We start from the raw sequence: 25250 nt of genomic DNA, 5'->3' as shown, positions 1-25250 counted from the left end.
CATGAGGGAGGAGTCAGAAGTGCACTGCTCCGCCTCCACCACCTTACCTCACACCCCATCTGCAAAGCATCAGGAGCAATTAGTCTGCCCTATCACAAGAGATTACAGCCTATTAGTCCAGAAAGCTGATGGACGACAGTAACCCCTGCGCTTCACTGGCTGTGCAAAGTCTTTCCTGCTGCCCTTTCACTTCCTTGGAATTCCTTTCATTTCACACCAGGTCATTCACTGTGAATCCTTATATTGAGTCTAATTGATCAGTCCCATGTTAACTCCAATGAATCTTATTGCGTTATCAAATTGGAATGGAATATTGCAGTAGGCAAGCAGCACTGCTGCACCACTGATTATTATAAATCAACCTGGTATGACTTTCCACATTACAGCAGCAACATTGAAGCGCACAGAGAGAGAGACGGAAGAGAAAACGCATGAGCCAGCTATGAACCTTCCTGGCCACCGTATCACACCACCCTCAGCAGATGCAGCTCTGCCTGTGCCCCTCCCTCTGCTTAATCCACATCTCTCTATCTATACCCTTGACTACATGATACTGAGTCTTAGCTTTCAGCTCAGCCCTCACAAACACACATAATGAAATATAAATAACATCAATCGCATCACCTTAAACATCAAACAAGCTCAACTACAGACAGCTAGAATGTACCTATAAAGCAAATGCACGCACTTTAACAGACAAAGCTGCCCTTGCTCAACGTTAGATTTCATCTCGATCTATGCTGACGTCTTCCATTTTATCTGACCTATGAAAAAGAATTGTACCCTTATACTGTCATTTTGAATAAAACCAGGTAATGTAGACGTTACCAGGTTATGTGAAATCTTAGATCATCTGCCAAAAGAAATACATGATGGGCTAATTCGATTGTGTGACAGGGTTGTAAAGGTGGTACTCAATGTAATGAGCCACAGAATTACATGTGACCCACTAACCATCAGTAAAATATGCCCTGTTTCCTCAGCAAAAGGATTCTGCTGACTAAGGAACACTTTAATAATAAAGATTCATCTTCTCCATTCAGCACACCACAAAACCCTGTGAGACGCTTGCGGTTAAATCGTCTGACATTCAGCCACATGACTGCACCCATATGAGGATCTTTATTATGACATTTTTGCTGTGTGCCCCTATCAGCTCGCCGCGTCCTTCAAAGCAGAAGTGGTGTGGAAGAAGATGTGCATGATTTTCAGGTTAATTTCATTTCTTCATTGATCAGTCGTTTCTCGTCCATAGCTGCATTTCTTTTTTTTTGTCAATAAAGATAAAGATCTAAAAAGATCTAATATGGATGAAATATTGATTTGTATTTGATTTCTTAAGGCTTTGCTAGGTTTATGTGTCACAATAGACAGCACACTTCCATTAGAGACACTTGCACTGGTGTTGGTTCTCTTAAATCTTTGAATAATGAAGCATAGGATCAGATATTAGGTTTACCTCTGTCTCACAGCAAACCTGACTCCCTGCATTATTTATAAGGACCACATGGCAGCTGAAAGGCTCAGGTCAGACGCAGTAAGGTTTGGGGTGTCCACGCACTCTTCGTTAGCATATGCGACTATGAAAAATGTATGGTGTGTGATGCGCAGGCTTCTTTCAGACACACCGAGGGATCTACAGAAGCGTGTAAAATGTGCTCGGTATATTTCATAATGGGTTTCAGTCGTGATCTACAGCAGGCAGCTTGGAAACTACACGGCACTACTGTATGCAGGATGAGGCGCAATGACGTTTCAGAACCGCGAGCTGGACAGCGACTCTCGCTGTGACGTCACCAGCGTCTGCGCAGCGCAGCGCGTGCGGCACGGTACCGGTAAAACTGTAGTCGTTTAAACAAGAAACCTATTAAATAAAAATAAGAACACACATATTTCACTTCTGGGTCACACTATCGTGTGTCTGACTGAGATGAATGAGATTTACTCGTTATTAAAGCTGCTTCCACAAATTAAAGCGTCGCATAGGAGATCTCCATCATGTGCCGCATAATGAAAAACCATCGTTATCAGCATCTTACATGTTCACGGTCACTGCATTTGGAAAACATTTCATAAGCTTTGCCTTTTAAGCGAATATAAGTGAATTCGTATTCAGGATAGCTGTTGAATCGCATAAACTGTTTCTCGTTTGCAATGGCAGATATTCATGCAGTTAAGGCCTGCGAAGCTAAAAATGGTGAAAATGGTTTAAAAATGGACAGTATTATAATGTCCAGCTGCACGCTTTCCACACTCATAATACCCATTTCATTCACGACCATTGCTGCATTTCATCGTCGAGTTCAATTCACCACCGCTGCTGTGAACCTGTACACATGAGCCGGTAAACCAGCATCGATGCTTCCCATCATTCCTCAAGCAAGAGAGAGAAAATAAAGGCAACTCACCGAGCACAACCCAGACAGAGCCAGCAACTAAAGCGAAGGCGAGCATGTCTCAGTCATTGAGAGAGTTGGAGCACTGCTGCATGGAGAGATTAGCTATAAAACAGACATCCAGCACGGGCCCGTGCGGAAAGAGAGAAGGACGGACAGGTCTGAGTATGGAAATAAAGCCTCACCTCATCTCTCCTCCCTGATGGTGATGATGCACCTATGAGCTTTGCATCACGAGAGCTCCATGCGCAAGGTTAGCACGGATGGGGCTACACGCTGATTCCTAGTGATGTAAAATAGGTCACCGATAATATAGTGACGATAAATTAAAATCGGTTGGCTACGTAAAATCACACAGGATAAATCAGTTAGCCTACGTGTATTTACACTGAAAAACTGCATGAGCTACGGTTGTTGCTTTAAACAGACGACCCCTAAAAGGATATTTAATTAGGATGATCTTATTTAATAATTTTAGAGTCCAACATTTTTTTTTTGAAGATTTTGAATGGGGGGTATGGATTAGAAAATTTGTCACTCCGTTTTTTTATCATGATCATTTTTAAAACATATTGTGAGGATGCTGTCTATAATCTAGGTATTCGAGTAGTAGCAATATTACGTCCACATTGTTTCTAGGCTTATCTTTTGCTCCATCAGCCATCAACCAATTCCTGAAGGCATGACGGATCACGTGACACTCATGCCCCTCCCTTTTTCCTGTTTAACCTTGAAGGATTCTCCCTCTAGATGCGAGGACTCCAAATCACGTGATTTTTAGCTGTCTTTAGCTGAAGTTTATTTTACGCACCTTTTAACTATATCAAAAGTGCGTTTACTAACCTTTGCTAACGGTATTTGAACCAATATAAGATAAGATCAACAGATAAGAATCATCTGAATTTAGCATTAACATTCATGGCTTTTATTTCATTGAATTTATCCTATTCTCTGAACATTTTATTCAGTCTTGTATCCTGCACGATCTGATTATGACATTCATAATAAAGCATTTCACCAGAAAATCCAGACAATTTCATCGCAAGGTTCAGTCAAAATAAAATCATCTCCTCGTATTCAGTGATATTTGCTTAGATGGCAACAGTAAGTGACTTCTAAAAAAAGTATAAGTGGAATATGAAAACATGCTGATTTGTTGCAGGCAGCTGTCTGGAGAAGACAGGCTTCCCAGTGACGCAGCTGCTGTGGATTTGCCACACAATCCAATGTCACCGGGCTGTCAAAGCAGATGGCCGAGGAGAGATTTAGTACCCAGCTTACTCAAGCCAATTCTTCTCTGTTTCATATACCCTCCTGGCAACTGTGTGGCTTGTGAATTGTTTCATATGGTTTGGTTGACAAAACTGTAAAACCTTTGATTTTACATAAATCGTACGGCAGAGGTAATAATGACTAGTATGTGTCCCTAATAATCTAGAGTAGACAAATTAAGAACTCCTTATTAGGATTTTATTTTACAGATGGTGATTTTGAAATACAGACAATGAAGGTGAGTATTTCATCATCAGCTCCACCTTTTTCTCACCCCCTATCTCCACTGGGGTCTTTCAAGCCCCCCGCTGCGGCTTCTGGTTGGTCCTCCAGTGTATTGGCGTCTCCCTGGGTCCTCTTCACTTTGGCTCCTCCTGGGTCTTCAAGTCTCCCGGCTCCACCTTGCATCCTCACTCATTTGGCTCTGCCCTGGGTCCTTGGTTTTTGGTTTTCTTCATCTGTGTTAATATGATGGGTGACAGGCCGAGAGATGCATGGGACGGGGAAGGATATGTTTCATGATTTTTTCTTATTTATGAATACTTTATGACTAAAAATAAAGGCATATTATACACATGTTTAGCAAAGTGGTTTTTGCTTTACCCCTGTAATGCATGGCATCCTATTAATAGTTTTTTTAAGAAGAGTTGCTGAGTAGCTTTTTCAATTGTAAAACAATGGCTTTTATTTTTATTTTTGCATAACAGTTGTTTGTTTTTGTCGAAGCTTTAAAACTTGAATTGAATTGTAGCTCTCAGTAGTCAGTGTTGGGTGATTGGTTAATGTAATTTCATTACTTTCCCTTAAAAAAGTAAAGTAAGGGATTACTCTTATTTCTCTGATTTTGAATTACAAGTTATTTCCGATGTAATTCAACTAAATACTATGCGACGTATACAATAGTGGAATTGACATAAAATTCTAACTTTAAAATGCATGCATTAATGTATCTTTCTCATGTTTGTAATACAAGTAAGTTAATAAGAGTACTTTATGTAGTTGTATATAGATATAGAAAGTTATAAGTAATGGGTAATAAAATACTTTTTGGAGAGAGTAATTTGTACAGTAATCTAATTTATATGTAATTAGTAATTACTATATGTAATATGTAATTAGTAACTATTAACTACGTTTACAGAGTAATTTAGCCAACACTGCGAACAGTGAATAAAAATGAACTTTTCTTGTTCAAGACCAAATACGGTTAAGTTGTGTAATTTTAAATAACAAAAAATAATAAACTTTATTTTTGTTTCCTTTTATTTGCTTTGATAATTGTAAATGGCTTCTGGATTTTCCTTTGAATAAAATCTCATAAATATATAGTTATTGTTAATAAATAATTTTCAAATAGCCTTGCATTTCACATGTGTGTATGTGCACTTGTTTTTCGGTGAAGGTATGGATTTAAAGCTGAATGCACACAAACTCATGGGGACTCAAACTAAGGTCTCTCGGGTAAACAAGCTTATTAATTGTACAGAACCATATGCTTTTGAAAATATAAAAAAAATGCAAATAGTTTCCTTCTGTAATGGTTAGGTGTTGGGGTTCTGTTAGGGCCCTATGTACTGTCCCCATGGAGATAAAACAGAGACATGCGTTTGCATGAAAGAGTTGTAATAAGTGTGTAATATGAATGCAATCATATATATCCATGGATAACCACATACTGTATATAAGACGTGCAGGGCGTTTTTACATATATATGATTATTTGTAAAGACACCCTGCACGTCTTCTATATGTAGGCTATAGTATGGATAATAGGATTTCCAGGGGAACATCACTGGAATATCTTTGGGAAAACCCTGGAATTTACAGAGCAGAAACTCCGCAGGAAAATACCTCCTCTGCATAAGACACTCCCCCCGGGACACACCTCCTCTTCACGTGACACGCCTCCTCCGAATGGGACACGCTTCCGAAGAGCGCGCCACCTGCAGGACTGCTTGAAAATAACAACACATGGTTGAAATAACCTTCCGTGTTTCTTTTCGTATAGGCTATTTTAAGGTTTGGTCAATGCAAAAGTAAAAAGGCTGCAAACACAGCGCACTATACCTACCCACATTACTAACTATTTACGACTAACTCTCGGCAATACCAACAATCCCAAATCTCTGTATGTGAGGACTGTCACAGATCCAGACACTCCTGTTTCTTTGAAACGCTCCTTTTACAGGAAGGCATTTCTGATAACAGACGCCATCTACCGGTGAAGACACGCAACGTTTCCCGGAAAGCTACTGACTTCTCTTTCTGATGGGATTGAGACAAACTGGTCTGCTTTTAAGATATGATTGAATGTTCTTACATTCTTACTGAAATTGTCATTAAACACATAAAACGGATTAGTATATCTCTGTAGTGCTGACCCTGGCGCCCAGCATGCAGTTTTATACTGTAGGAATGTCAAAATATATAACCTGTAAAGAGAGCTTTCATTGTACTTGCATACACATTCCATTGAATTCAATCACTTACTTAACAACAATTTATTGCACGTGTAAGATCAACATAGGATCATATTTATTATATAATGCATCTGCGTAAATAAATATCAGCTCAGATGTCACGTGAACTGAATGGCCGTGTTTGCTGGTGTCGTATATAAAGTTGATATGATTCTTGTGTTGTGTTGTATTGGGGTGTGTTTGTATGTGTGTTGTCTTCCGCATGTAGTCAGTGTATCTCTTAAATGCATGATTTCTCGGAAATCAGCCCGTCGAAATGAGCAGCCGTTCTGTTCCAGTGCGCCTGCGCGCTGTCGGAAAAACCCAGCCAGCACGCTCTATATAAACGCGCGCGCCTACACACTTCACAGTACAGTAAACGCAACTGAACTTTGACAGAAGTCAAGCTGAACCCTTAAGGATATACGACTCTAAAGGATCTATTGCACTTGTTTTATATTTCTCTATTTGGATACAACCTCGGATTATACTGTAAGTGTCTAACATTTTTTAGCGTTTGCTTAAATGTTCCTGGGATGCATAAATTATAAGATTCTCATCAATTTTTTTTAAGAAATGGAATTTAAATCAAGAGCTAATTTTTCGCATGCAAAAATGAAAGCACACTTTTTTAGATTAAGTGTAGAATTGTACGTCTGCAATGTTTTAATAGCAAATCTACACGTTATTCATATAATTTTGTGCAGGAAAACGACGCGAATACGTGCATGCGTTTCCTGGTTTTGCACTTGACATCAGTAGTGACATGTTACACAGGAGAGATCAGAAAAAAATAACGTTTTTGTATGTTGTTGTGCTGCAGAAATCATGCCTGTGTCCCGAATGCGCATGCGACCCTGGCTGGAGTCTAAAGTGGAATCCAACACAATCGCCGGACTCGTGTGGGTCGACAAGGTAGAGTGTTATATTCTTGTCACAACAACAATTGCATTGAGTATGAACGAGCTGCTATAGAGTTGTCTTACACGTGAAGTGTTCTTATGCGTTCAGGACAAAATGATGTTCTCAATCCCATGGAAACATGCTGCTCGCCACGGCTGGGAGGTGGACAAAGATGCTTGTTTGTTCAAGCAATGGGCCATCCACACAGGTGAGACATTACGCATGCACACGCAGACCGTGCAAGACAAGAAACGAGCTGATGATCAACATGAACTTGAACTGTTGATCTTCGATGTTAGGTAAATTCAGGGAAGGAGTGACCCAGCCTGACCCCAAAACATGGAAAGCAAATTTCCGCTGTGCCATGAACTCTCTACCAGACATCGAAGAGGTAAAGGACAAAAGCGTCAACAAAGGCTGTGGCGCCGTGAGGGTCTACCGCATGCTGCCTGCCGTCACCAAAAAGAAAGACAAGAGATCTAAGAGCCGAGACGGCAGAAAGCGTGCGAAGGTGAGGAGAGAGAGTGTGTGCATTTCATTCTCATCAGAGTGCTGCGATTCAAAAAACATGTACTATCTATTGTTCACATGGAGCTAAACACCGTGTGTTCGTTTGTTTTCAGACTTTGTCGTCAAAGGTCAAAATGCAGGACACAGATGAAAGAATTACTCAGGAGAACACCATCGACAGCACTGAACATCTAAGTAAGAGCTTTTATCCTCAAGATTTTATGTTTAGGAAGATTCAACGTGTGTACAAAATTCATGTTTTCCGTATTGACCTGCAGGCACCACCAGCCCTACCGTTGAGGTCCCAGAGATGTCTGGGTTTGAAGTGGAAATTGGCCCCGACAGCACAAACGATAATTACTTGAGCAAGTTTCAGGTGTCACCAGTTCACGAGACAGGTAATAAAGGATCTTTTTGCTTCCGCATGCCATAAATGAGCAGTTGGTTTTGTCATGAGTTATGTAACGCTACATACAGCCAGGTATTCATTGCATTTTCTCTTTGACCCTCAGACTTCGAGGAAGATGCCAATGAAGCCATCATTGAGGTGAGTTGACGCTTCATAGTTTTCTGTGTTCATTGTGCCTTTTCATTGACAGGAATACCCCAGTGTAGCATTTCTCAAAAAGCCTGTCATGGGCCAAAATGTTCTTGCTGCTAGCCTAGTTAGCCTATAAAAGAACAAGCAAAACTCATTGGCTCACAAGTTCCGTGCTTTGCTTTTCCAGATCACACGGCAATTGGAACGCGATAGTTCGCAGTGGCTACAAAATTTCCAAGGAAAGGGGTTCCTGGCCAATGAAGGAGCCACAACAGAGTCTCTCAGTCCAGAGAGCCAGTGGAGCGAAAGCTCAGGTAAATGGCAAGACTAGAAAGGACATTAGTAGTCACATTCCAAACTATCCTAGACGTATGTCAGTTTGACTCAATGTGTTTTTTATCTTTTTTCTTTAGGAGAAGAGCTTGAATTTTGCTTATATACAGAACTGAACTCGGGCCTGCCTGAAGTCTCTGACATGTGCACCTACACGGAGATGTGGAACAGCAACAGCACCGTGCCACATCAGCCGCTCATGTGTTCTCTCTGAGAGCCTTGGGCAAATGAACTCTTTTTTTCTTACCTCAGACTCCATCCAGTAGACTCTTTCGCTCATGGACTCAGATCAAGTCAACCTTGTACCTCAGGCATACTTCAAAGTCTTGATCCATTCGAATGCATCCACCTGGACATTTTATATCAAGCTTCTTGTGTGTGTTTCACTCCAGGCCACAATCCCTAATTCCAGTCAGATATGTGTTACTTTGTGTCATTGTCGTCATATCAGCTCTTTTGCTTTTTAATAGATTCACCCTTGTTCTTGCAATCTCGGACTTGTCAAACGTTGTAATGACGTTTCGAGGAAAGTTTCATATCAGTTGGAGCATAGAATAGCAAATGTCTTATTAAATTCGGGGTTGTGGATTTGATGCCAGTTGTACAGCTTAAATCTCATCTAATGTGAATTTGTCTGATTCCGTTACATGCTCACGTCAGGGGTTTCTTACACATTACTCATATACATATATAGCAATCATCAAATGAAGCTGTTGAATTATGGAATGGGGTTATTCACTGTACATAATGTAAATATTTATTTGTAATAAAAATTTGAAAAATGATTTTCTTGTTTGTGATTTTTCAAAATGTTCTAATTGGGCTTATGAGGAAATACAATATGCAGCCTGTATGTGACCCTGGAGCAGCATGGGTATATTTGCAGCAAAAGCCAACAATACATTGTATGGGTCAAAGTGTAAAAAGAGGCAATCACAGGCTTTTTATATTTTTATATTACTTGAGTATTTTATATTGAACTTGAGAAACTTTTGACTCTGTCCTGGCCCTGAATCATACTGTCATTCTGCATTCTGCTAATTAATTGTTGTGACATCCTCATTGAAAAAATGTGTTTTGTTTAATTCAAAGAAGGGCACTTTTTATTTAGAAAATCACTTTATTTTTCTGTTTTGTCAATACAATAAACATCAGTAAACAGAATTATTGTTATTGAAATGAAGCCGCATATTTATTCACGTTGGATAAAAGTGTCCAAAGTCACGGAGCAAACATGTAATGAAGAACAAGAAAAACTAAGCTTCTTAAAAGACTTCATGTGATATTCATAACAAGAGAGGCGTTTCTTTTTAAATGTATGTCATTATTTACGTTATTACGCATGTCATTATTTTCATTATATGCATGTCATTAGATACTTTCATGTTGTTGTTGTCTTAATGGTAAATGACTTAACTTTGTCTTCATATATAGGTCAATAGGTTTTGCACTCTTGAGATCACCCTTTATGATACAGCATTCTCTGAAACACAAAGAAAAGGAAGAAATATGATATGAAGTTTTAGAATAGTTTCCTCAGATCTAAGATATATTGACTGATGAGATTTGTGTAAAACGCCTGTTTTTTTATACAGCACATTTACTGTCAAAGGTTTCCGTCGACACTGTCTGTGACCTGCTCCACTGTTATCTCTGTAGCTGGTTATCTTACCAGTCTGAATAGATGTTTTCATTGTCCACATTCCCTCTCAGCTGCATATACTGTACACTTAAGCATTTCATATAAAACAGACTAAAAGCATTTCCCTCAAAGCCTTCACAGAAGAGGTGATTATCATCTTGAGGAAATAAATTCACGCTACACGCCGTTCAGAACCTGTTTAACAGCATTCCGCACAAATCCACTAACATATCCCTCAACAAGAAAATATTTTGCTAGCTGCTGTTCCAGATAAAAATGAGTAATTTACTAAGGCACAATGACACAGGAACAAAGCAATTTAAACTCAAACATATTTTCAGCAATAAATTATAATGTATGCAGGTCACTTCAGGTCGTCATTTCTGTTTATATTTATATTCATGTCTTCACATTTACATGACTTTGAATACAGTGACGGCAAGGAAACTGTGATGGTAGATGCTATTGTTTGTTTATGTGCTTATGTGCGTGTCTGCGTGGGTGTGTTTGCTGGCTTAACCTACATTACAGAGACAAACGTGGCTTTACAATACAGTAATAATGATTTATAATAAATCATTTTAGAAAGAACAGAATCATTTTTAGATGAAAATAAAAAATGGGAACATAAGGAGACAGAAAATGTCATTAGCCGAGTATAAAAAAACAATAATGAAATTAAAATGCAAAGAACAAAAAAGATATCACACAAAAATAGCGAGCCGTTGTTCTGGCAACCAACAATTATAGTGCAAATAACATTTCTAACATTTCTAACATTTAGTTGAACGTTTATAAGAGAAACAGGTTTTGTTCCGTACCTTCATTTTTGTAACGCAGTGGACTGAGTGTTTGCTAGAGTGGTCTGTTACCGTTCACAGTGTTCGTCAAAATATCAAATGTAAATTTTGAGAATAGAGCTAAACTAATGCAATTTAAAAAAAACAAATGATTTTCCACATGTGTGTAAATATATTTATCAAAATGTGCTTCATTACGTGCAGTCTTTTAAAGATACATTCGAATAATATTGATATTGAAGCATGTGGCAGACGCCTTAATCCAAATTTTACTTAAGCTATACAGTTTCCTTGGGGTCTGATGTTTGAATAATCATCATACTACATAAGATTTGACGTTGTGTATTTGTTACTGTCATTGTTACTGACTGGACACTTGAATATTTGTCTGTAATTAATATTTTATGCCTGACAACAGAAACATTAAATATGATGACCACTTTGGCTTTATTGGGTTTTAAAATACAGTGAGTTCAAAGAACGCATGCACGATGCGATGACATCACAAACATGCTAATTGGCATGTAATATCACCTTGCACCATTGTGACGGGTAAGAAAAGATTATGATGTATTTTTGACGAGCCTGTCCATCATAAAAGTCTAGCGCAACCTCTGTTCCTGTGTAATAAAAGCCCTTATGAACATGAACAATATTTTTACTATACTAAGCATAGTTTCACAGTAGTATTTGCAGTAAAAAAGTACAGGAACCGTAAATTTACCATAGTTTTATTGTAGTAACTACAGTTTATCCATGATGTAGCTAAACTAGGCTAATACAAATTGTAATAAATCAGACAAAACATTGTTATGTGTATATATAGACAAAACGGTGCTCATTAGTATATATATATATATATATATATATATATATATTTGCAAAGCAGTCAATATGGAGGCTAAAGGACTTTATAGGTTTGATCTCAAAATGTTTTACTTTGGCTGTGGAATCCGAACTGGGAATCGATAAGAAGTGGAATCAGAATCGCTAAACTTCAAACTATACACAGCCCTAGTTGCGTCACATGGAAAGTGTTTGACTGTACCTTGCCAAACTGTTTTGCAAGATTTGAAATTTTGATGGGATGCAGTGGCACGGTCCTACATCTGAGTAATATTACACAGCTTGAGATCAGACAGTCATCGTCGGTCTGAGCAAAGATGCATGAAGTCAGACACCAAATCAGGTTCATGCATTAACAATGAGTTACATCTCACAGCCTGCCGTGACCGTCAGATATTCAACATAGTACTGGCGGCAGAAAGTAACTATTGTCCTGCGATCTCGCAGATCGGTGAGGACACCTGGAGTTCTCCTGCACCTCCCATGCCAGCCTTTTGCTACTGCTGGAACCCACACAATGGGGTTGAATGCCATGCCCTTAAGACCATGAAGCCCAGACACTCCTACAACAGATCTAATGGTGGTAATCTATCATTGATAAATTATCTTTTTGAGCAAAAAAATCAAAGTCCAACGTTGGTAACAGCCTGTTTTCGACCCGCTGATCTTCCACTGATGCTGTGCAGATGACAGATAGAAGATTCACCGGTTCTCATTGTGTGGTAATGATTCACATTCTGCACTGAATCTCTCACCCTGAAGATGTTTTAGATGGTGTATGCATCGCCCCGTCTCATTCATGCAGATGACATAAAGGCATGTCAGCGATTCTTGTCTTTGTTACTATTCTGCTCATTGACGTTGTTGTTTTCTTGTCACTCTGCTTCAGCTGGTTGGCTGTGTTTCTATTCAACTTCTTGTCACGGCATCTGTATTTCAAGCTTTACGTTTTGTAGGGTCAATAACATCTGAGAGTGATTATGAGCTCAGCTATCCAGTCGAGTAGCCACACATGAACACAAGTCTAACCACAATGCCAATGGATTGTTTAAGTATCTAGGTGTACTGAAGTGCATTTATCAACGGCAAGGCTACACAAACTTCTAAGTGTGGTCGACAAATCTCAAGAATATCAACATAAGGGGGCACATTTACATGCACAACCAGAAACAATGTACATTAACTTTTGAAAGTTACCTGTCAGTCAAATCTCATGTAATTGTGGTTTACTTGTGTAGCTGGGACTTTTTGTGTGCATTCAAACACTGATTCTTTGTGTGTGCAGATCGAGATGTCAATGAACGTGTTGTAACAGCTTCTCGTATCACAGTATCTCAGACACTCTTCTCTCTCTCTCTCTCTCTCTCTCTCTCTCTCTCTCTCTCTCTCTCTCTCTCTCTCTCTCTATGCAGCTCACTTCCCTTTTCGTTCTGTCCAACTATACGCAAGATGAAAAAGACCACAAAGCTTAAAACTGTTCTCATCTTGGCGAAAGAGGAACACTATTGCCTGTATATTCCACACATTTAATAAGATTGAATTATTATGATCATGCATTACTATGTGTTGACAAACTTAATACATTTTTGTGACAGTAAGAACAGTGTGTCAGTAGATAGACAGTTTAGTATTCTGTTTGGATTGACCAGTTAATGCACTTCCTCATTTGCCATTGAAGCTTCAGTCAGTAGAACAACAAAACCTAAAAGTACCGACATGACCACCTTCAGTTCAGAATGAGACCAATGTGAGACTTTATCTGTCCTTGTGTCATGTGAGTGCTTCAAGGTTCTTTCCAAACCATATTTACCTCATCATATAAAGACTCACTCTGTTGTGAGATGTATGTGAGAACTCTTACGTTCCCTAGAATGATGTTAAAGATTTGTTTTATTTTATTTGTGAATTGTAAAGTAAATGGTAGCTAATAGCATTTTTTTGTGCTATACATACACATATAGAAAATAATATTGTTTTATGCTATTTATATCTATTTATTTTTATTTACACAGTATATATACAGTATATATATATATACACTGTAAAACTTTGCCGTAGTTTTGCAGCAGGTTTGCAAGTAACTTAATGTAGATTGAATTACTTTCCTATTAGTACTGTTTTTAATTTGATTTAAACTTTACTTTGACCAAAATGAAACCACGTTGACTTTTGATATTCAGAATGAGCAAGAAGAGACTGGCATAAGTACAGCAACACAGCAAAAATGACATTCTTCTTAAGACTTATTTTCTCATTTTTTAGTAAAAATTATTTGAAACTTCTTAAATTACGATACATTTACATAACAAGAAAAATGACCTTAGATATTTAATCTTAGTAGAAAATATAAGAAATACGTAAATTTATGTTTAAAACAAAATTGTAAATTAAATCTACAGTAAATTACTGGCAAACCTGCTGCAAAACTACTGCAAAGTTTTGTGTACTGTATATGTTTTCCAGATAAGCATATATTTGGTTGTTATGTAAATGACATGTGACAGGGTAGCACAGTTTGAGGTTTAGAAGTGAATCTTTAGCAGTTTCACGCTATCTTATAAGAGTATACTGCATTTAAGATTATTTGTCATATTTCTTTTTTCATTCAAAATAGATGGACTGCTGACTGTTAGGATGTACGGATTATACCATGTTATTACCGTTACGCTGTGAAAAATACACCATTACGATTTATACTAAATGCATAGGTTGATGAAGGCCAGATCTTTATTCCAAAACAAGCGAAGAATGTTTGATCAAAAGGGGTTGTTTCAGACAGTAAAATTTGTCCTTAGCTGTAAGTAATTTATAGTTTATGGTATTTCTTTAAGTTTTACATGACAGATGAGCAGACCCTGTTTTCTATGAATCATTGAGGTCGATCTAGGCCCCCCTGCTGTCATCTTTTGCTTTTGAAACACGGTGTTGTTTATCTCTTTTACTGTGAGAACGGAAAGAGCAAGTCTTGCCAACAGCATCAGTGAGTCAGTCTATCACAGGGGTATCTCCCTAACAGGCCGCTGGTGGTATTTTCCCCTCAATTTAGCTACAGAGGAGGGCTCAACTATGCTGTAAATAATATTTCAAAACCTTTAAGTACGTATGTATATTATAATAATTTATTTTTTCATTTCACATCATAATTTCTTTATGAATTGTGGTCATTCCAGTCTAGTGTCTGGATTTCAACAAAATCAGAAGTTACATAAAGTCATCCAAAAGCAATGTGAATTACTGACAGCATGACAGAACACAAAAACTGCGATAAAATTCCGGATGATTTTTTTTTAACTTTCCCTAAATACATGTACAAATAGTACTGTTGTATTGCTTAAATTCTTTGCAAATGTCTTATTCTTTGCAGTTTTTGAGCATAATTGTTTCAGTTTTCATTTTCTGCAAATAGAAACAATATTTTAATTTGAAACTTGGTTGAAATATTGTTAGTAGTTCATACAGAATGAAACAAAAAGAATGATATTTTTATATTTAAAACAGAAGTCTTTGAAATGATCTCTTAAGTTTGTTCTGCGACTTCATATTAACAGTAGAGACGATATCACTTTACTTCCCTCAAATTCGACCCATAGAAGTGTTTACCTCAGTCACAAAAAGGTTTTTCCTTTAATGCAAATAGGTTGAATCTGTATGATATTCAGGGTTTCCTGCGGCTCTGTAACAGGAAGCGGATTCACTTGCAGTAGCAGATTTATCAAAAATAAAACAAAGTAAAAATTAATAAAAGAATAAAGAAACAAGGAACTAAAGTAATCGCTCAACAGGGACTCTAAAGCAACATCAAATAACGGCTGACATCAAACAACTGAAACACAAGGGATTTGTGAGAATTGAACATGATGACGAGGCACACCTGGGAAAGACTCTTTAACACCAAAACTACAACAGACTACAAAACACATGACACAGACAGGAAGTCACAAAAAATCCAACAGGACTTTCACACTACATTCGTATATTAAAACCTCATCGACTCCGTCAGTTATCTGGGGGACATAAACAATAGTGACTCCCAGAGTAGTTGATTAAAGTTGACTGCAAAGGATGTGGTAAAAAAATCAGGTGGTTTACTGATACACTTTCTAATCACCTTTCATAAACAAATAATTACAAAACACAAAGAAGTCCTAAACCAATTAATTACTATATTGAAATAACTTATCTATCCAAAGGATAAATGATTAGATGTGTAAAAATGGTGTAGGTTTATGGAAAAGGAAAGAAAAGAACAGATAAAAGTATGTTAAAACATAATTAGCACATAAAAAAGGTATCAGGTTGATACCTGAGAAAACACATTGCAATATCACAAAGCTGCTGTATTCCTTTAAATGTTTTATCAAAGCATATAGCCCTACAAAAAAAATGAAAATAAAAAGCTGTGAATATGCTGAACTTAAAGAAAATTGAACGCTTTGTTTCATGTGTTGTTAACTTGTATAAAACCCATAGGTAACTTTATAAATGCAACCTGACTCGTTCGCGTGATTCAGAATCGAAGCTTTTTCCCAAGCCAAGAACTTTTTTATTCGTTTTTCATTAAAGTTTTGGGTTCCTCGCCACCGTTTGCATACTGTTTTGCACTGGTTGCCTGGCCTTGACTTGACTTTCAGCTTTACAACTCGATAGACTGCGTATATTCACATACAGCAACATTGCACACATTGCATGAAATGTCATTTAAGGACATTGTAATAGTTATTCTTTAAGAAGAGATATGTACAGCAAGACGTTATTGGACATGGAATATTGATTTGAAGTATATTAGTAGTTTCCAAATAGTTTTGCAGCAAGACAAGACAAATTTCATATAGGTTATTTATTATACACACATATATTAAATTTATTTTCAATATTAAATTGCACTGGTCAAGATGACTCAGGGTACCCGGAATGTGCTTATCAGGGAATAACAGACCTTGAAATGTCACGACTAGCCAGAATCAAATATTCTAGAGCATCTTGTAAAATATTGAATAGGAATGAATGAATAAATGTTTCCAGTGCAAAAATTATGGGTTCAACTGGTATTCCTTGAATTTGCTGTAAATCGCTCTTTTGAAGTGTCCATCAATTGCATTATTATAATATTTTTATACCTTTTGTTAATCTAATAACGGGAAAATGATTAAACACATAACACGCAAGCCGTCCCAGTCACCAGCTATACTTGAAAACCTAAACGTTCTTCACCGGCTTAACCTCAAAATTTATCTGTAAATTATAATTTTAGAGGAGGACTGGCTCAGCATGTAAGATGTAATTTGCCGTTGCACCAACAGATTTGATCTTGTCTGCTGCTGTGTTATGTATTTGTTTATTTATGTATTTATAAATGTTTTCATTCTAAACCCATGTGTAGTGTTCATATTTTTGTTACTCATCCAGTGTTTGTGGTTCTAGTCAGTGGACCCGCTGCAGTTTTGAGTTTCACAGAAAATAATCCAAGGCCAATGAGTTTGAATTTGGGCTAAATCATTAATTGTATCATTTTTATCAAAAGGTATCAAAGGTTAACACCGTTCCAGCATCTCAGGCTTTATTCATGGTGAGAATTAGTCAATCTAAACAGAAGTCTGTCTCATACACTGATCGGAGGACGGACAATTTACAGTCTTGAGTTCACCTAATCAGCATGTCTTCGGGCTGTGGGAGGAAACCAGAGCACCCGGTGTCCCACGGTGGGGAGAACATGCAAACTACACACAGAAAGGCTTCCTGTCTCAGCCCAGACCTTCTTGCTGTGAGGCAACAGTGCTTACCACCGAGACTCTGTGCTGCCCCGTTTTGTATATGACATGTTCATCTTTATGTAAGAAAAGTGCAAAATTATAGCTGGACCGTTTGCAGTACTATACCACAGAACACAGTAAGATACAGGCTTGTTTCACGATGGGGATGCTGATTGCGATGTTTAATTCACACTACTGACATTCGTATATTAAAACCTCATTGACTCCGTCAGTTATCTGGGGGACATAAACAATAGTGACTCCCAGAGTAGTTGATTAAAGTTGACTGCAAAGGATGTGGTAAAAAAACGTTGAGGTGACGGATGAAATGTCACCCTCCTCTTCCTCTACGCATCCAGGGCAACAGGTTACTTCCGCTGATTGCTGTATTTTTTGCTTTAACTGAAATCTGATCTGAAAGTATTTGGGTTTAATTCGGCTACCATCTCAGAGTCAGTACAGAACGGTTTGTAAACCTCCACTGAGTATATTCACAGATACTGAAAACCAAGAAACATGACTTAATAAGTAAAATAACATTTCAGTGTAAATTCACATTTTATTTCTTGCTAGTATATGTTCCCAGCACATAAGTGCAATTAAATGACTCACATTCTCATTCTTAACTAGTTGCTTATTAGCATGCTTATTGGGTTTTTATTAGAAGCATAAATTATTGACTTCTTCTGCATGACCTTGTTCTTACATCCTATAATCCTACCCAATACCAAAACCAAACCTGGAAACCAATCTTGGTTTCAAGATGTCAAACGTGATTTTTTTTATACACCTGCATCAACACTTTTAATTCATAAAAACAAGGTATGACACGTTTTAAAGCATTCATTTAAGAACTTTAACACAAATATACAGCTTCACAGAATTTAGATTTTTTTTACAAAATTCTAATTACCATAACTATTAAAACTGTTAATCCCAGAGCATGTTTTGCTGAAAAAAGCAAATCCTAAACAAATTTTTCACAGTATAACAACTCATACATAATAAGACTATGAACTATATAGAAAAATATACACAAAAAAAAGATTGGTAATGAGATTTAAAAAAAAAAACGTGCTCACAATGTGACTAAAGAAAAAAACGATTTTAACTAGAAACGTGTGAAGTAATCTGTTATTCTGTAAGACATTTGAAAGGAAGCCTACTGGTATACACAAAATAAGATATTTTGAAGAATATTGCTAACTGGACCTCATTCACTTGCATTGGTTTTGTATCCATATAAGTGAATGAGGTCCAGTGCTGTTGGGTTATCAGCTTTCTTTAAAATATCTTCTTTTCTCTTCTGCATAAGAAAGAAAGTCATACAGGTTCGAAAATGCAGTAAATGATAACAGAATTTTCCTTTTGGGGAAATCCCTTTCATTTTGTTGTAACTAGCGCACTGTAACTATCTAAGTTGTTACTGTACAAAGCACAGTAAACTATTCTATAAAAATATCATTGCACTACTGATATTTTGCATAGAATACATTTTAACAATACTTTTGCACACTCATCCAACTGTATTTATTACCACTGTTCTTACGTTGCTGCTGTTCATAATGTGTATTTATAATCCTACATTGCTCTGTTTGTAATGTACATACCCAACGTACATCCCTACATTGCATTCCTATTTATATTCTGTATATACTCTGCTCAATACTGTATATAGCAACTCCACTGTACATTCTGTAAATCATAGCTTCACTTACTCTGCACTTTCATGTATATAAAACACTATACTCTTGCACTTCTGGTTAGATGCTAACTGCATTTCATTAGCTCTGTACTTGTACTCTGCATAATGACAATAAAGTTGAATTTAATCATCTAATCTAATTTAAATATCATGTGTGTGTTCAAACAGTCCTTTAAAATGTAACAGAGGATGCAAAAATCACTCATGAACTATTCTTTTTTCCACTGCTTCTTAGTTCTTAATTCATGTTTATTATACACAAATTTTGTTTTGTCATTTGGGACACGTTACGGTACTGAGAATTTCTGCAGAAAAAGCAATAAAATACATGAATAATTCCTTCCTATGTTAAAATTGTGCTTTGGGCAAGATTTAGAACACAGTCGTGTTTACTATAATCATTTTTTGTGTTACTGAATTATATGTTTAATATTTAATTTACTTAAAATACATATCCTCACTCGCTAATAACATAACATAAAATTAAAGCATGCATGCCCTAAAAATGAAAAGAAGATATTAAAATACAACCAGATATTAAAGCAATAGTTCACTTCAAAATTTGTCACCATTGACTTTTCATGGTAGGAATAAAAATGACTATGGAAATTGAATGGGTGCAAATATTGAAGCTTCTCCTTTAAAGATCTAAAAATGAAAAAAACATAGATTTTTTATTGGGATTGTTATTGAAGACAAAATATGTTTGATAAGCTGTAGCATGTAAAGTTTTGCTGTTTGACTTTTGTCAAATGTAATAATGGACTAAGGTTCAGTAGTACGGAATTACAGAGCAAACCATCCTATCATAACACAACGCTGGAAATGGCTGGATCCGTCCTGGACTCTATTATCCCACATGGTCCTCATTTCCAGCCCTGTTTAGATCCAATGTTAGCATCACTTTTGACAGCTGGACTGTCAGAAAAACACAGTGACCCCCTTCTCTAAACCTGTCACACGTTATTGCACGTTATATTACATCCATTAAGAAAGAAACAAAGCCAACTTCTTGATATTGGCAAACTGAGAGATCAGGCTTTCTTAAAATACAGCACCTAAACACTTACATTTTTTTTAATCCAACAAAAAAGCATGCAGTTTAAATATTGTGTGGACTTTTTAAAGAATCATGTGAAAACACATTACAAAGTGTGGGAAGACAAGACATGACAGATGCATGACAGATCACACGAGGCCAAAGTTTAGCAACACTTTTTTTTCCCTAACTTTTCCAGTCTTATGGACAATATAGAGGAAATTCAATACTAATAACAAAACCGTCTCTCCGAGCAACAGCTTTGATAGTAAACAAGGAAAGTAAAGTAGTCTTTCAAGTTTTGTTACTCTTTCATTCACGCAAGCAAGCATTCTTCAAGTCTATTGTTAAGCTTGGCAATGGATCCTCAATGCACTACAAACACACACACACCTGGTTATCAGTAACCCTTTGACATCTTGGCAGCACAGGCATGATAGAGAGGGTTTTCTACAACACATTACCACTTCACAAATCACATGCCTGGTTTCATTTTGACTCAGATGAATCTCAGAGACCATAACGACTGGCAATGAGGTCTGATGGCTAAAGGAACGTGTGGTATTAGACATGTGACTGCATTTGGATCAGCTGACGTTGCTTTTCACTTAAAGGGATAGTTCACCCAAAAATAAAAATAAAATCATGTTCTGATGGACACATAGAACAACATTTTTGTTCACACAACTATAAACTTGGTTGATCCAACTCAAAAGATGATGCTTTTACATAACTTGAATATATAAATTACCACACATGTTTAGCAATGGCATCACTGCATCATTTACTTCGAACTCAACATAGAGCACACCAACTTCAGTCATGGTAACAATCATCAAACATGACAAAGTAAAAAGGATCTCTAAATGCAAGTTGGAACCTTTCAAAAAATTGAATCGTTTGTTGAGAGTACACAGTTTGGCAAGTTGGTCAAACTTGGTCAAACTTTATTACACTTTGGACAATCAACAAAATAATCTTTGTTAGTACCACATTTAAGCTGATTTTGTTCAGTATATTGTTCAAGTTACTTTATTACCTTTGTTGGGAGAACAATTGGAAGTTGTATTTTTTACAGTGTGTGTTTTCAACTTTCTTTTTACTTTGGTAGTCGATGATGTACCAAATCTGAAAATTGTAAACGTTCTTCCAAATATCTTTCTTTGTGTTCCACGGAACAAAGAAATGTATACAGGTCTGAAACAACGTGAGGGTGAGTAAAAGAAGACAGAATGTTCATTTTTGGGTGAACTGTCCCTTTAAGACATTGAATTTCCACCATGAGAACCCTTCACCATCTTCTTCGCTGACTGAAGCCTGATTAAACAGACAGACATCAAAAATACAAAATATCCCCAAAGGAAGCGTGTTTAACTGATAAGATCATGCAGGTAGCTGTCTGAATCATGTTTAGAGCACTAAAAGATCTTTCACATCTTCTGTGAACCAATAATGTGAACCAATGAAACGCTAAACAGTAATTGTAATGACAAGATTTATCTAGTCATATAGGATGCACCTGCAGTCTTTCATGTACTATATCGACAGAACGAGGCCTTACCAAGCAGTAATGTCTATTGAGATTTAGATCATTTAGGAACCAACAGGGTTCTTGCATTTAAATGGCTAGAAATGTCACTCTACTGTCTACTCATATCTGTCATCATAAACTGTGTCTTTAACCTGACAACTCTGTGTATGTGTCTAATGATAAGTGTATATGTAAATGAATAACCATAATAAGAGCCACAATTAACCTCCTGCCACGTCATGACCTACATAAACAGTGTGATTTAAGAGTGAACGATAGGTCCCTTCAGAATATTTTCAACATCAAGGTCCAAGTAAATATTTGTGTACAGTTTTTAGAAAGTGCACCTGTGCAGCACATCAACATGCCTGTGATTTAAAATCTACTGACACATAAACGTGCAAAACTTCTGAAAAGCAATCCATACGGAGTTCATATAAATATTATATGAAGAATAAAACGTCAATAATAATGTTCAGTAGATCTTTAGGCCATAATGCTGTTAGAAAGTATTTGTTTGTGGCCGATGAGGAGGAGGAGGAGGAGTCAGTCTGTTGTATGCTGAGCTAAACAGAGGCAGCTTGGATTTCTTGTAAATCACGTGACTTTTGCTCCAGCAGTAATACTGGTGCGTGACCAGACCGAGGCGCCGTTGAGGGGAAATGCAGGCATTTACAAGAAATCCTCCTCTGTGTCAGTGGAATTCACCCAGCTTCCCTGGATGCCATAGTTTAACCCCACCTAGATGTTGACGAATTGTTAGCCTGTGGCATGCCTGTGCATAAAAACAAGAAAACTCTATCAACCTGGTGTCCTTATGTCACTCAACCTGCAGGCCAAACCAGAAAATCTATCTTCCAAACTCTATTACTATACAGAACTGAATACGACCTTCTCATATATATACTGTATAGTAATGTCTCGCAAGCCAACACACGTGAAAAGATATTGTATTATACCATAGTATTTACAAATGCTCAACCCCCCCAAACATTTTTTTAATACAGTTTACTATAGTTTACTATGGTTTAGACTAAGCAGGAAGCTGCATCCAGATCTGTACATGCTGTTGTTTAAATAGACGTTATATTATTGTGATCATTGCAGTGACTCTTTAGCATCTGTGCTGTTGTTGAATTGCATTTACAACAGTCGATATAATGTATAGGACTGAGCCGCCTTTAATGCAGGTTTATACAGTATGATATAAAGGAAGTGCGGTTAGAACAGCAGACGTTCAAAACAAGTTTCGGCAGTCTAAATGCTTCACGCCTGAGATAATGTCATGCTATTTTTTTCGTGCCATATCACAACCATGTCTGATGATCTGATTATAAATCCTTCAGCAGTCATTTTGACCTCATATTTACTGCAGACTGCTGTAGAATCATGACGAAATCTGGTTTGTGCAAAACTAAATGCAAACTATAGCCCAACAAAGCCCTGAATCATGCAAACCTCATTCACTTACAAAGTCTGACTGTTTTCTAAAAGAGTAGGACACACATTGTCAGAGGAGACAACGATTTGCCTAAAAGATCAACACCTGCAGTGAGTCACAGAAGTGGATGATCCAGTTTTATAGTGCTATAAACCCAAACTGGACTTCTAGTAAAGGTTACTTGGAGTTGATCCCAGAAGAAAATAAACCCTGTTATGGAACATTTATGGATCATTAAAACTGTATAATAAATGTGAAGTCGTTTTGATGCATTTTGATTTGATGTGGTGTTTGTTTAAATTCCTGTTTGAAACAGTCTCTTAATGTTGTTGCGTTCTGTATCTTTTGGAACATAATCCACACAGTTTCTCTGAAGCCTTACTTGCTATTTTACTCCTTTTAGACGCATTCAGGTTATCTGTACCCTTCTGTGATGCACTTCTTATTAAAGCACTTTAACAGTTAGATTTACATATAAAAAGGAATTACAGAGCCAAAATTACCCTCATTTTGAAAGCTCCTACACAAGTTCCTGTTATCTGAAAATATTGGTCACACATGGACACAGAGACACACAGCTTGTTTACAGTTAAAAGACATTACGGCACACAGCGCCCTCTGCAGGAGGAATTATTACATGTAACAACACTTTAACGGAAGAAACTTTCCCTATGACTCGTTGTTTTTGTGTATGGTATTTATATATATCATACTTGAACACATTTTTATTCAAAAGTTTACTTTTAAATTTACTTTGTATTAAATTTCATAAAACTTGTAGGCTACTGTGTGCTTTCTTCGTGTTTGTTAGCCTACATTATAGAACCTATAATATTCATATAGCATACGTTCGATGCTCAGCTTTTGAATCGCCCTCGCGATCCCCATTCTCTCTCAAATTCAAGATCTAATGAAGCTTTATTGGCATGATATTTTTTTTTTACATTGCCTAAGCAATCTCTCTCTCTCTCTCTCTCTCTCTCTCTCTCTCTATCTCTATCTATCAATCTCTCATTTGATTAGACTGACATCTAGTGGACAATCGTAAAAGAAACGTATACGTTCATATCGCCAAAGAATAAGTAGCTACTAAAACAGCTCAGAACAACGCTTTGAAACATATTATTCTATCTTTCAGATCATTGAATTTTAACAGTTATAAACTCAGTTAGACATTTTTTTTCAATGAACAATTGTGAACAGTATGCCTGGACGTGAGCAGATCATTAAAACCACTCGGGATCCATCATTCATACAGTTCACGTTACGTGCTCATTATAAGATCTTTTTACAACCAAATAACGTAAATGAACGTGGGGATCAGGTTAAATTGAAATGATATCAGGATGACAACCCAAACACAGTAAAGCCAAACACACGCACGCACGCACGCACACGCACACACACACACACACACACACAAGGCTGTTTTAAACGCTTTCACTTTCTCATTGGCCAAAAACACAACATGTTACATTTTCCATCCTAAACTCTATTTTGATGTACATTAAATGCAGTGACGACACAAGACATTTAAAAACACATTTTCTTTCGCTATCAGGTCGAGTTATTTATTTTCGAGTTGTTTAGCGAGTTATTATCAAAGCATAATGTGTTATGATGTCTTTACTGTACACACAACAAAAAACGTTTAACCATACGATAAAAGTTTGAGAAATGTCTTCGCTTACCTGCAGGTCGATTTTTAAGACATAATCCACAGAATAAAGATGATTTCTGCGCATCTCTGTGAAGCGAGTGTGGAGGTAGCGGGTGATGGACAAATGCGCTGTGGTATGTTCTTTTACTTTCACTTTTCATTAACTGCGATGGAGTATTACGTATGCATGTACATACTGTACACAACACACTAAAAAAGTCACAGAGGATGAGAGTATTTTACCTTTAGATGCGTTTTATACAAATGTATATGACAGGACAGGTTTGATATAAGCCTTCACCACACTATCACTATTTGATCTCTTTAGTAATTGGACCTGTCAGATGGGCCCATTCTGCACATTTTTTATGTACAGTATGCAAAAAGAACTCCTGTTATCACTGTTTTTCGGTAACAGTAGGC

The 25250-nt window shown here is 37.0% G+C and overlaps 2 protein-coding genes across 9 annotated transcripts in view; one reads left to right on the top strand and one right to left on the bottom strand.

Annotated features, from left to right (window-relative positions):
- acsl6 (acyl-CoA synthetase long chain family member 6) overlaps window positions 1-24951 on the bottom strand; it is a 40913-nt gene extending 15962 nt beyond the window's left edge. For 2 of the 8 annotated variants that reach the window (XM_056730283.1, XM_056730284.1), the window contains exon 1: window positions 2582-2896. Coding sequence is in view for 4 of the 8 variants with exons in the window: in XM_056730278.1 (XP_056586256.1) it covers window positions 5519-5618; window positions 24859-24912 (154 nt within the window). In the remaining 4 variants the exon portion in view is untranslated. The other 6 variants (XM_056730278.1, XM_056730279.1, XM_056730281.1 and 3 more) reach the window with 6 other exon arrangements.
- Window positions 6459-9198, top strand: irf1b (interferon regulatory factor 1b). The gene is made up of 9 exons (XM_056730287.1): window positions 6459-6618; window positions 6950-7041; window positions 7138-7237; window positions 7329-7540; window positions 7653-7734; window positions 7818-7937; window positions 8052-8086; window positions 8268-8394; window positions 8494-9198. Exons 2-9 carry the CDS (start codon window positions 6955-6957, stop codon window positions 8625-8627), a joined length of 897 nt encoding a protein of 298 aa, XP_056586265.1. The 5' UTR covers window positions 6459-6618; window positions 6950-6954; the 3' UTR covers window positions 8628-9198.
- Window positions 24952-25250: the final 299 nt, after the last annotated feature.

This window comes from Triplophysa dalaica, chromosome 19 (assembly GCF_015846415.1).
Source record: "Triplophysa dalaica isolate WHDGS20190420 chromosome 19, ASM1584641v1, whole genome shotgun sequence".
NCBI classification, from domain to species: Eukaryota; Metazoa; Chordata; class Actinopteri; order Cypriniformes; family Nemacheilidae; genus Triplophysa; species Triplophysa dalaica.
Note: the sequence above shows the minus strand (reverse complement) of the source record. Positions and strands in the feature narration are given on the sequence as shown.

Bases quoted from the DNA above. Each gene is read 5' to 3' on its own strand.
- irf1b (XM_056730287.1), top strand. From the start codon at position 6,955: ATGCCTGTGTCCCGAATGCGCATGCGACCCTGGCTGGAGTCTAAAGTG. The intron at 7,938-8,051 runs GTAATAAAGGAT...TTTGACCCTCAG, and splicing joins GTCACCAGTTCACGAGACAG to ACTTCGAGGAAGATGCCAAT. The intron at 8,087-8,267 runs GTGAGTTGACGC...TTGCTTTTCCAG, and splicing joins CCAATGAAGCCATCATTGAG to ATCACACGGCAATTGGAACG.